Genomic DNA, 11226 nt, shown 5'->3' on the forward strand with positions numbered 1-11226 from the left:
AATATACACATTTTTGTTTGTTTGTTTGAAACAGGGTTTCTCTGTGTAGCCTTGACTGTCCTGGACTGACTTTGTAGACCAGGCTGGCCTTGAACCCACAGCGATCCACCTGCCTCTGCCTCCCCAGTGCTGGGATTAAAAGGGTGCGCAACCCCTGCTTGGCTTTTTTTTAAATTTTATCTCCACCTTTTAAAGATTTTATTTATTTGTTTTTATGTATGAGTGCTCTACTCTGCACAAACGCCTGCTCACCAGAAGAGGGCACTGGGAATTGAACTCAGGTCCTCTGGAAGAGCAGACAGTGTTCTTATCCGCTGAGCCATCTCTCCAGCCCCCCAAAAACAGATCTTAAAATAAAGAAATAAATACACATCGGTGGGAAAGAAGAGTAAGGAGGAGGAGAGCCCAAGGCCAACTGGGAAACCTGGCTTTATTCTCTTTCCTGAGCACATCTGCCCAAGGGCTAGAAACCCACAACAACGACGGCGACAGGTGTGTGACCACCACATGTATGTTGGCCTGTGTGGAGAGTCCATTCGAACTGCTCGTTTACACACGGACAGTGGTACCGACAGGCTGAGGACTCTTAGAGCCGGGGCTTGCGTGAACACTAAGGAGGCAGGAGCCCTGCTGGGGCCCGAGGGAGAGAACGGAGGCGGGCGCTGAAGGGCAGCTCTCTGGGAAGGAGGGAGCCACTTGAGGGTAAGCCAGGGCTGCCAGGCGCTGCCGCACACACGCCGCCGTCAGCCGCGCTTCTGGGTCTGCGTCCCAGCAGTCCTGTAGGAGCTCCGTCAGCCCCCCGGGGTCCTGGAGGGAAAAGACCTCTGTTATTGGGCCTGGCCCGGGTGCTCCGCCCCACTCTACAGAGTCCTCGCTAGGCACACGTGTATGGTAGAAACTTGAGGCAGGAGAGTGGGAGAAAGGATATCTCAGGAAATCCTTTGCAAAGAGCTCTGCATCTTCACTATTGGTGTCTTGGTACACCTAGAACTGGGTGTCTTGGTACACCTAGAACTGGGTGTCTTGGTACACCTAGAACTGGGTGTCTTGGTACACCTAGAACTGGGTGTCTTGGTACACCTAGAACTGGCTTTAATTGTCCCACAGCAGAAACAGCCGCATAATACAAAATGATTCGGCACTCGATGGAATTTTGGCATCTACTGTACCTAAAGAGACACGGTCACAGGGGCACAACCCCAAGTAGGAGGAAAGTCAGGGAGGACTTCCTGGAGGAGATGCCTGAACAACAGACCTAACTGATGGAGAGAGGGACAGGACTAAAGGAGGCTGTACAGGAAGGTGTACATCTCAGGTGGGCGGAGCCAACTGTGTGAAACTTCTGGAAGAAAAGGTAAACGGAGGACTAGCGTAGGAGTCGAAGTTCTGGTTGTGGCAGAGAACCCCCTGGTCCCCGGCTGGCACGCCTTTGGCTTCTTACCATGACAGAGCAGCTCCAGGTGGATGGGATGTCGGGGCGTTTCCTCTCCTCTACAGCCAAGGCCCAGAGCTCACAGGCACTGGGACTGCTGCCCAGTTCTGCCTCATAGGCCAGTTGAAAAGGTGGTGGTCTGCGGTCTGCGAAAAGTAAAGGCATAGACCGTCAGCCCATGCTGCTGAGGGGCCTCCCAGGTAGAAAACCTAGATAGGGTCATAGCCTTCTGAGATAGGGCGGGATGCACGGGAGACTTTGCTAGTTAGGGTAGCGGGGAGGAGAAGACTTTACCAGGCCTTAGATCTGAACAGCGGCTCAGGATCTCCCACAGGAGAAGAGCCAGAGAGTACACATCTGCTCTCTGGAGGGCTGTGCCCCAATCCTGTAGGTCCAGAGTCTTGTCCAGGAGCTCTGGAGCCATGTACCTCTGGGTGCCAGCCTGGAGAATAAGACGGGCAATGCCAAGGATGACGGCTACAGCAGCCTGTCCTACAGCTCTGGTCTACACATCCCCCCAGCTGCAGACTCCAGGCCGCACTGTTGCCACAGCGATGGGTACATGGGCATCTGAATCGTCAGCATCTCAGGTCTCAGACATCAAAAACACTCACCTCCAAAATGGCAGCTGGGCCTCGGGGTTGAGTAGGGGCCAAGGCAGGGGGCTGGGCAAGGCCAGGGAGCACCAAGGCAAGGCCGAGGTCGCCAATGGCACAAGACTTATCTTCCCGGATGAGCACATTCTGGCTGCTCAGGTCTCGGTGGGCGATGCCTGGTTTGTACCGGCCTGTGGAGAAATCTGAAGTTTAAGGGACGCCATTCACCTGGTGCCCTTGACCCAGCCCTTCTGCTCTAAGCGAAGGGAGAACTGGCCTCGTCGACGTGGCTGCTGACTAGTCTACCTCCCCGCCGCTGGTCACTCACCATCCTGCCAACGCTCCTCGTGGAGAAATGCCAGGCCCTCAGCCAGGGACAGAGCCATCCTCAGGGAGCTCCCCCAGTCACTCGTGTACTGAGTCAGGTAGTGGCACAGGGAGCCCTGGAGGGAGCAGAGGGAGGGGCGGGGCACACAGAGCTGGGGGAGGACCCTCCCAGGAGCACAGAGCTACTCACACACACACACACACACACACACACACACACACACACACGCCAGCCTGCAGCACCCCAGCAGACAGACATGCTGACAGAACCAGGTCAAGACACCACAGACAGTGGCGGCAATGGGAATAGACATCAGACAGAGTGACAGGAAAAAAATAGTAACTCTAGCTGGCTGTGATCCTGCACGCCTGCCACCCCTGCACTTGTGAAGTGGAAGGAAGAAGATCACACACACACACACACACACACACACACACACACACACACACACTATAATTTTAGGCCAGCCCTGGTGGCGCACACTTTTAATCCCAGCACCTGGGAGGCAGAGGCAGGTGTTTCATTGTGAGTTCAAGGCCAGCCTGGTCTACAAAATGAGCCCAGGACAGCCAGCGCTATCACACAGAGACACCTTGTCAGGAAAAGCAAAAAAAAAGAAACCAAACCAAACAAAAACAAAACAAAACAAAAAAACAGCCTAAGACAAAAACAAAACAAAGAGCCTGACGCCTGACGCAGAAAGCTCCAACATTTCAGGCCAGCGTGGGGCATGGGGGTGGGGGTAGCTTTATCTAGTGGTGATGACTACTTCCTGTGACCTGCACCCTACAAACAGGGTTCTCCTACAGGCTCACGGGGACCGCAGGGTGACGGTGCTCTGATCACTTTGATTTTTGTAGGGTTTTTCTCCCTCTTTCCTTTCTTTCCCTCCTTTATTTAAAAAATTTAGTATGTGTACTTCCTTATGTGTGTGTGGGGTGTGTGTACCTGTATGTGGGTACCCTTATGTGTGTGTGTGTCTGTGTGCCTGCATGTGGGTACCCTTATGTGTGGGTGTGTGCCTGCATGTGGGTACCCTTATGTGTGTGTGTGTGTGTGTGTGTGTGTGTGTGTGTGTGTGCCTGCATGTGAGTACCCTTATGTGTGTGGGTGTGTGCCTGCATGTGGGTACCCTTATGTGTGTGTGTGTGTGTGTGCCTGCATGTGGGTACCCTTATGTGTGTGGGTGTGTGCCTGCATGTGGGTACCCTTATGTGTGTGTGTGTGTGTGTGTGCCTGCATGTGGGTACCCTTATGTGTGGGTGTGTGCCTGCATGTGGGTACCCTTATGTGTGTGTGTGTGTGTGCCTGCATGTGGGTACCCTTATGTGTGTGTGTGTGTGTGTGCCTGCATGTGGGTACCCTTATGTGTGTGTGTGTGTGTGTGTGTGCCTGCATGTGGGTACCCTTATGTGTGTGTGTGTGCGCCTGCATGTGGGTACCCTTATGTGTGTGTGTGTGTGCCTGCATGTGGGTACCCTTATGTGTGTGTGTGTGTGTGTGTGTGTGTGTGTGTGTGCCTGCATGTGGGTACCCTTATGTGTGGGTGTGTGCCTGCATGTGGGTACCCTTATGTGTGGGTGTGTGCCTGCATGTGGGTACCCTTATGTGTGGGTGTGTGCCTGCATGTGGGTACCCTTATGTGTGTGTGTGTGTGCCTGCATGTGGGTACCCTTATGTGTGTGTGTGTGTGCCTGCATGTGGGTACCCTTATGTGTGGGTGTGTGTGTGCCTGCATGTGGGTACCCTTATGTGTGGGTGTGTGCCTGCATGTGGGTACCCTTATGTGTGGGTGTGTGCCTGCATGTGGGTACCCTTATGTGTGGGTGTGTGCCTGCATGTGGGTACCCTTATGTGTGGGTGTGTGTGCCTGCATGTGGGTACCCTTATGTGTGGGTGTGTGTGCCTGCATGTGGGTACCCTTATGTGTGGGTGTGTGCCTGCATGTGGGTACCCTTATGTGTGGGTGTGTGCCTGCATGTGGGTACCCTTATGTGTGGGTGTGTGCCTGCATGTGGGTACCCTTATGTGTGGGTGTGTGTGCCTGCATGTGGGTACCCGCATGCTACATGGCATATGTGGAGGTCAGAGGACAACTCGCTAAGTCCTAGGGACTGAGCTCTGGTCTTTGGGTTTGGTGGGAGCACTGTTCCTGCTGAACCAACTTGGTGGCCCCCTTTCCTTCCTTCCTTCCTTCCTTCCTTCCTTCCCTCCTTCCCTCCCTCCCTCCTTCCTTCCTTCTTCCCTTCCTTTCCCGTCCCAGCCCTCTCCTTTAGGCAGGATCTCACTATGCGTGTATGTTACCCTGGCTGACGCAGGAGGTCACTATGGAGCTCTAGCGGAAGCCCAGTAAGCTCGCTTGAGGTCAAAGGAGGAGAGAGGAGCTGAGTGCTAATCCAAGCAGTCTGCTGACTCAGACGACTCAGGACAGGTGGTCAAGGGCGTCTCGCCCCTCAAACCACCTGAGCTGAGGTATCAGGCCTGCACAGACAAGGGTGGGTGAAAGGAGCCGGGGGAGAAGCAGCAGCTGGAATAGGCCTCGCGTTAGCAGGCTGAGCAGCTTAGCATGCCAACAGCTGTGCCCAGGCAGCACCGGGCCTCAGGACGGGTGATCATGATGTGAGCAGAGAATTCAATAAATGCCACCACATAAAAACGAACTAAATAAAATAAATTAAAAAAAAAAAAGAACTAAATGTCATGGCTGTAAAGCAGCTTACAGTACGTGTGAAAGTCAGGGGAAGCTAAGAAAACAAGGAGGATTTGCACGTCCATGTGTGCTTCCCTGAGGCAGGCTCTCTCACTACCCTGGAGCTCTCTCAGCAGGCTGTGCAGCCAGCAAGCCCCACAGCTCTATCTCTACCTCCCAAGCATGTACCACCACGCCTGGAGTTTTCTTCTTTTTATTTTTGATTTTTCTGGGGCAGGGGGATTACAGGTGTGCGCCACCACCACACCTGGCTCTCTTTTATCCTTTATTTTTTTTAACAACTTATTTTACTTTTAGCCAAATGTGGTGGTGCACACTTTTAATCCCAGCACTCGGGAGGCAGAGGCAGGTGGATCGCTGTCAGAGTTCCAGGCCAGCCTGGTCTACAAAGCAAGTCCAGGGCAGCCAGGGCTACACAGAGAAACCCTGTCTCAAAAAAACAAAAACAAACAAACAAACAAAAAACATTTTAAAACACTGTTAAAAATAAATAAATAAATAACCTTTTAAAAAAGTTAAGTGTGGGGCTGGAGAGATGACTCAGTGGTTAAGAGCACCACCTGCTCTTCCAGAGGTCCTGAGTTCAATTCCCAGCAACCACATGGTGGCTCACGACCATCTATAATGTGATCTGATGCCCTCTTCTGCAGATAAAGCACTCATATGCAATAAATAAAAAAATAAAAAATAAAAAGAAACCCTGTCTCAAAAAAACAAACAAACAAAACCCATCAAAAACACTGTTAAAAATAAATAAATAAATACACTTTTACAAAAGTTAAGTGTGGGCCTCTGTGCCTTCATGTGTGAGACAATGTGTGGTTGCAGGTGCCCACAGACACCAGAAGAGGGCACTGGATTCCCTGGGGCTGGAGTTACAGGCAACTGTGACGCCTGACATGGGTGCTGGGAGCTGGGGTCCTCTGGGAGAGCAGCCAGTGCTGTTCCCTGCTGAGCCATCTCTCCAGCCTCCCATATCTGGCTTCATAACATGTAATTTCTGAGAACTGACCTCGGGCCTCATGCTCGCACACCATGGGCTTTATTGACTAAGCTATATCACCTTTCAATAGGGCCAGGAAGAATGCGGTCAAAAAGGGAACTTTCCAGAACTCAAGATCTCAGCAACGAAAGACTAGTAAAGGTTGCTAAAGCCCCAGGAAACTGTCTAACCCCTGACGCAGACTGGGTCTGAAGTCGGACTAGAGCGGGGGTGGGGGGTGGGGGGGGTGGGGGGGGTGGGGGGGGTGGGGGGGTGGGGGGGGGTGGGGGGGTGGGGGGGGTCTCAGGGACAGGGATGGCCTGCGCTGAGGTGGGTAAGCAGGAGACAGGAAGTAGCTGCAGTGAGGGGCAGGACTCTCGCCTCATCCATCCTGAGCAAATGAGTATCCCTTTCTCATCTATGGATGACAACTTCTACCTCATATATGCTTATAAAGGTAAAGATCGTAGGCACATATCTTCAGAGAGCCCAAAGCAGCGCATGGAACTTAAAATGCACCCCAGTCTTCAGGGGGCCCAGGTTCCATGTGGCCCCGCCTTGGCCTACTTCCTCTTCACTTTTTTTTTTTCTCTTGCTTTGGGGTTTTGTTTTGGATAGGGTCTTGCTATGTAACCTTGGCTGGCCTTGAACTCACACAGATTTGCCTGCCTCTGCCTCCCAAATGCTGGGGTCTAGGGTGTATACTCCTGCACTCGGGCCTGTTTTGTTTCCTTGAGTCAGGTCTTATGCAGCCCAGGATGGCCTGGAATTCACTCTAGTCCTCTCATTTTAGCCAGCAGAGGCAGGTGGTTCGAGGCCAGCCTGGTCTACAAAGCGAGTCTAGGACCGCCAAGGCTACAAGAGAAACCCTGTCTTGAAAAACAAAAACAAACCAAAACAAATCTTCCTAGAGGGGGGAATCTCTGGGAGCCCACATCACAGCGCATGTGTGGAGTCCTCTCCTTCTACGGGTTTGAACTCGGGTCACCAAGGCTTGCACAGCGAGCATCTTTACCTGAGCCATCTCAAGAGCCCCTCAGGTCGAACCTCAGTATGATTTCTTTTTTTGAAATGATTTTATTTTATCTGCATTGGTGTTTTGCCCCCATGTAGGTCTGTGTGAGAATGTCAAATCCCCTCAAACTAGAGGTACAGATGGCTGTGAGCTGCCATGTGGGTGCTGGGGGGAATTGAACCCAGGTCCTCTGGAAGAGCTGCCAGAGCTGGACTCGAACTCAGTATTATTTCTTATACTTATCCAATGCCCACACTGGATATATATGGTACTTGTATTTGTTTTTACCCATTTCTGTGACCCATTAGTCTATAGGGACCGTGTGTGCTTTTCTCAGCCATCTGCCAGTACTTGCCATATAGTTTATAAATATTGGTTAATATAAATATTGGTTAATGGGCTTGGAAAGCTATGCCTGGATGAATGTTTAGCAACGGCTCACTCCTCGCCAGGCAGAAGTAGGGCACGCCTGTAATCCCAGCAGAGGCAGAGGCTGAAGAATCTCAGTGAGTTTAAGGCCAGCCTGGTCTACAGAGTGAGTTCCAGGACAGCCAGGGCTACAGATATAAGGAAACTGTCTCAAAAAAAAAAAAAATCAATCTAAGGAAAGTGCAAAGCAGGAGATCAGGCACAGGTGGACCCCTCCAACCCCCCAACCCTCCCCCGACGTAGAGCATACACACAGGCATAGTGCATAGCATAGATGACAGAAATTTCTTGGTGCTCACCTTAGGGTACAGTTCCAGTACCAGCAAAGGCCCAGAGGGCAGGGGGCCAGGGCCCCCGTGGCCAGCAGTGATAAAACGAACAATGTGGTCATGCTGTAGGCCGGGCAGCTGATACACAGCTCTCTCCGCTCGGAATTGGGCCACAGCCCTCGGTGGAAAGGCCTTGATGGCTACCATCTCACCCTGGAGCCTCCCGGCCCAGACGACGGCATGACCTCCTTCCTGGATTACCTGGTGTATGTGTGGGGACACTGCCCTGAGTGTGGGCCTCAGAGCTAGTCCCAGGGCCAGGCTCCCTTGCCAGCAGAACCTCCAGGATTACCACAGGAGCCCACCCTCCTTCCCCAGGGCACCTGGGAGAAGCACAGCTCAGCCAGCTCGGGCAGTTCCTCACTGCTGTCTTCGCTGGAGCCCGTACCCGGCTCCGGGTCGGACCCACTGTCCACTCGACAGGGCTTTCGTTGTAGCAGGGCTGAAGCAGAGAAGAGCTCTGGGGTAGGGCACACAGGGACGCGCGCAGCCAACGGGGGCTATGCGGGGAGAGCCCCCCCCCTTGTGGGGCTACACAGAGCCCAGGACTAGACAAGGCTTGGGACGTTGGGAATGCTTCTTGCTGTCACAGAGGGAGGGGCGGGAGAGGTTACCCAGGATGATGCTGGCCAGCAGCAGGACGAGGAACATTCCTAGCAGCAGTAGTGCCATCCAGACGGGCCCACCTGGTCACAAGGCAGGAAGGCACGTGGGTGAGCACGGGGGCCTCTCCCCTCTTCAAAGAGTTTGCTCTCCTAACCGTGCTGGTCACAAGCCCCCTTATCTCCCAGTCACTAGGGCAACCAACTTCCCAAGGCCACGAGGAGGAAAACTTTGGTTGGGGGAGTGGGGTGAGAACTGCCCCCCCCTCATCCTGACCTGTGCTCCTGCCCCATCCGGGTTCTAATACCCTGAGGAAGGCAACTACCTGAGGTAACCTGGGGATCCTGGGGGCCAGGAGCCCCTCCGTTCCCCAAAGGAGGCAAATGGCTGTAATTGGCATTGCAGAAGTCGGCGCCACAGGAGCACGTGAAGAGAGTGGAGGCGGGGCTGGGGTGAGCTCGAGGGACCAGGTCACACTGGAGGGACTCACAGCCTGGCTCGTCACTGTCTCGGCATCCTGATGGGGTGGGATTAAAGAGAGTCCAACGCCGTTTGGGGGACAGAGAATGAGTGAACCCCTTCTCTGTGGAAGGCAACCCTTCCCACGGCACGCCCCATGGCATCTCCCTTCCTTCTAGGCATCCACCTGGGCATGCCTGCTCCGGCACCCTAGCTCTCACCCACCATCTGCTTTGCCACTCACCTTGCATCTCCACTTTCGCCCGGCCGTTGGTCAGGTTCCAGATCCCAAAGCAGCAATGGCTGTAGAGGCAGCGGATACCCTGGCCGGGGCCCGGGCCCGTACCTAGCACTTGCCCGAGTGTCTTTGCGCTCCCCCGCACTCCGGGAGCCTCAAAGAACACACAGGTCCTCCTGTTTGGGGATACTGATGTCCGAGGTAAAGAAAAGGGGGTAAAAAAGGCAGTGAAGGGCAGAGACACACAGCAGGCGAGGGATAGACAAAACATGCCGGCTACATCCCAGGGTCCGGCACAGCAGAGGCCCGAGGTCCGATCCCCGCCATGGGGACACGCGGCTCTGCCCTTCACCCAGCCCACTCACCTCCGCTTCCCTCTCTGTAGACACTTACCTTGTGCAGCTGCATGAAGCAACGGCCTTAGCCCCAGTGTCCTCAGCATCCTGGTTACGGACGGCCGGCAGTGGGACAGCACAAGCCGCCACAGCCACCCAGCCAAGCTTCCAAGCCCTCAGTCCTCAACTCCGACCAGGCTCTGTCTGTCCTGTCCCAGTCTCTGCCCTGGGAGAAGGGCTGCTGTGTGGGAGAGGTGGGTGTGAGGAAAACGGAGAGAAAGGGAGGAGCAGGGAACCAGCCTCATATCCTTTCCCCAGCCACCTCCTCTTTTCTCCGCAGAGGGGGAGGAAGGGACCTTGGCTGCCCGGCTGTGAGCGTCCTGTGATAACTATAGGTGGGAATCTCAATCTCTACCCTCGGCTGACCTTGGAAGAAGGTTCTGGAACTTCTGCCTTTCTCGGACAGATGTCAACTGTTCAGAGTCGCTCAGCGCTGCCCAGATGGTTCCCACAGATTGAGGGCTCAGATCCGTAGCGTTCTGAACAGATGAAGACTTCACAGTCCATACTAAAGTTGACCTCATTTTTCAAAATCAAAAATCAAAAAGGAGCCGAATGGTGGTGGTGGACACCTTTAAACTCAGGAAGCAGAGGCAGGTGGATCTCTGTGAGTTCGAGGCCAGCCTGGTTTATAAAGCAAGTCCAGGACTATAAGAGAAACCCTGTCTCAAAAGAAAAAAAAAATCAGAAAGGTTATGGGAAAAAAAAATCATGCCAGGCATGGTAGCACAGGCCTGTAATCCTAGCACTCAGGAGGCAGAAGCAGGCGAATCGCTGTGAGTTCGAGGCTAGCCTGGTCTACAAAGTGAGTCCAGGACAGGCAAGGCTACACAGAGGAACCCTGTCTCAAAAAAACCAAAAAGAAAAGAAAAAGAAAAAAAAAAGCCGGGCGTGGTGGCGCACAGACCCTGTCTCGAAAAACCAAAAAAATAAAAAATAAAAAAAAAATAAATAAATAAAAAGAAAAAGAAAAAAAGAAAAAAGAAATCAGAAAGGTTACAGAAAAAAAAAATTATGCTGGGGCATGGTAACACAGGCCTGTAATCCCAGTACTCTGGGAGGTAAAGGCATGGGGATTTCTTTCTTTTTCTTTTTCGAGACAGGGTTTCTTTGTATAGCCTTGGCTGTCCTGAACTTGCTTTGTAGATTAGGCTGGCCTCAAAGTCACAGCTATCCACCTGCCTCTGCCTACCAAGTGCTGGGATTAAAGACGTGCACCACCAGGCCCAGCTTTCTTTTTTTCTTTTTTCTTTTTTTTCATTTTTGGCAGGTGGATTTCTGTGACTTTGAGGCCAGCCTAGTCTACAAAGTGAGTCAAAGACAGCCAGGACTATTATACAAAGAAACCCTGTCTGGAAAAACAAAAAACAAAAGACAAAACAAAACAAAAAAGTTTGAGGCCAGCCTAGTCTACAAAGAGAGTTCTAGGACAGAGCTACACAGAGAAACCCTATATTGAAAAGCCAAAACAAAAGAAAAAAAAAATCACAGGCCAGGTGTGGTAGTGCACATCTTTAATCTGAGCACTATGGAGGCAGAGGCAGGAATTTGAGATCAGTCTGGTCTAAAAGCAAGTCCAGGACAGGCAGGGCTCTGTTATACAGAGAAACTCTGTCTCAACAAAACAAAACAAACCCAACAACAACAGCAACAAAAATCACATGCCGGGCATGGTGGCACATGCCTGTGGAGGCAGAGGCAGGTGGATCA

The 11226-nt window shown here is 52.6% G+C and overlaps 1 protein-coding gene across 1 annotated transcript; it reads right to left on the reverse strand.

Annotated features, from left to right (window-relative positions):
* Nucleotides 1-413: 413 nt before the first annotated feature.
* On the reverse strand, nt 414-9742 carry AMHR2 (anti-Mullerian hormone receptor type 2). Its single transcript, XM_084749611.1, has 11 exons — nt 9515-9742; nt 9128-9310; nt 8750-8941; nt 8436-8507; nt 8145-8263; nt 7792-8022; nt 2357-2471; nt 2047-2219; nt 1727-1874; nt 1442-1578; nt 414-807 (listed from the first exon to the last, which is right to left on the reverse strand). Exons 1-11 carry the CDS (start codon nt 9561-9563, stop codon nt 550-552), a joined length of 1677 nt encoding a protein of 558 aa, XP_084605737.1. The 5' UTR covers nt 9564-9742; the 3' UTR covers nt 414-549.
* Between the last annotated feature and the right edge of the window lie 1484 nt (nt 9743-11226).

Source organism: Acomys minous (assembly GCF_964271855.1).
Source record: "Acomys minous genome assembly, chromosome: 12".
Taxonomy (NCBI): domain Eukaryota; kingdom Metazoa; phylum Chordata; class Mammalia; order Rodentia; family Muridae; genus Acomys; species Acomys minous.

Coding starts and splice junctions, on each gene's coding strand:
- AMHR2 (XM_084749611.1), bottom strand. CDS start 9,563: ATGCTGAGGACACTGGGGCTAAGGCCGTTGCTTCATGCAGCTGCACAA. Junction 8,023..8,144: donor CTGAGCTGTGCTTCTCCCAG/GTGCCCTGGGGA, acceptor CACATACACCAG/GTAATCCAGGAAGGAGGTCA. Junction 808..1,441: donor CCTGGAGCTGCTCTGTCATG/GTAAGAAGCCAA, acceptor TTTTCCCTCCAG/GACCCCGGGGGGCTGACGGA.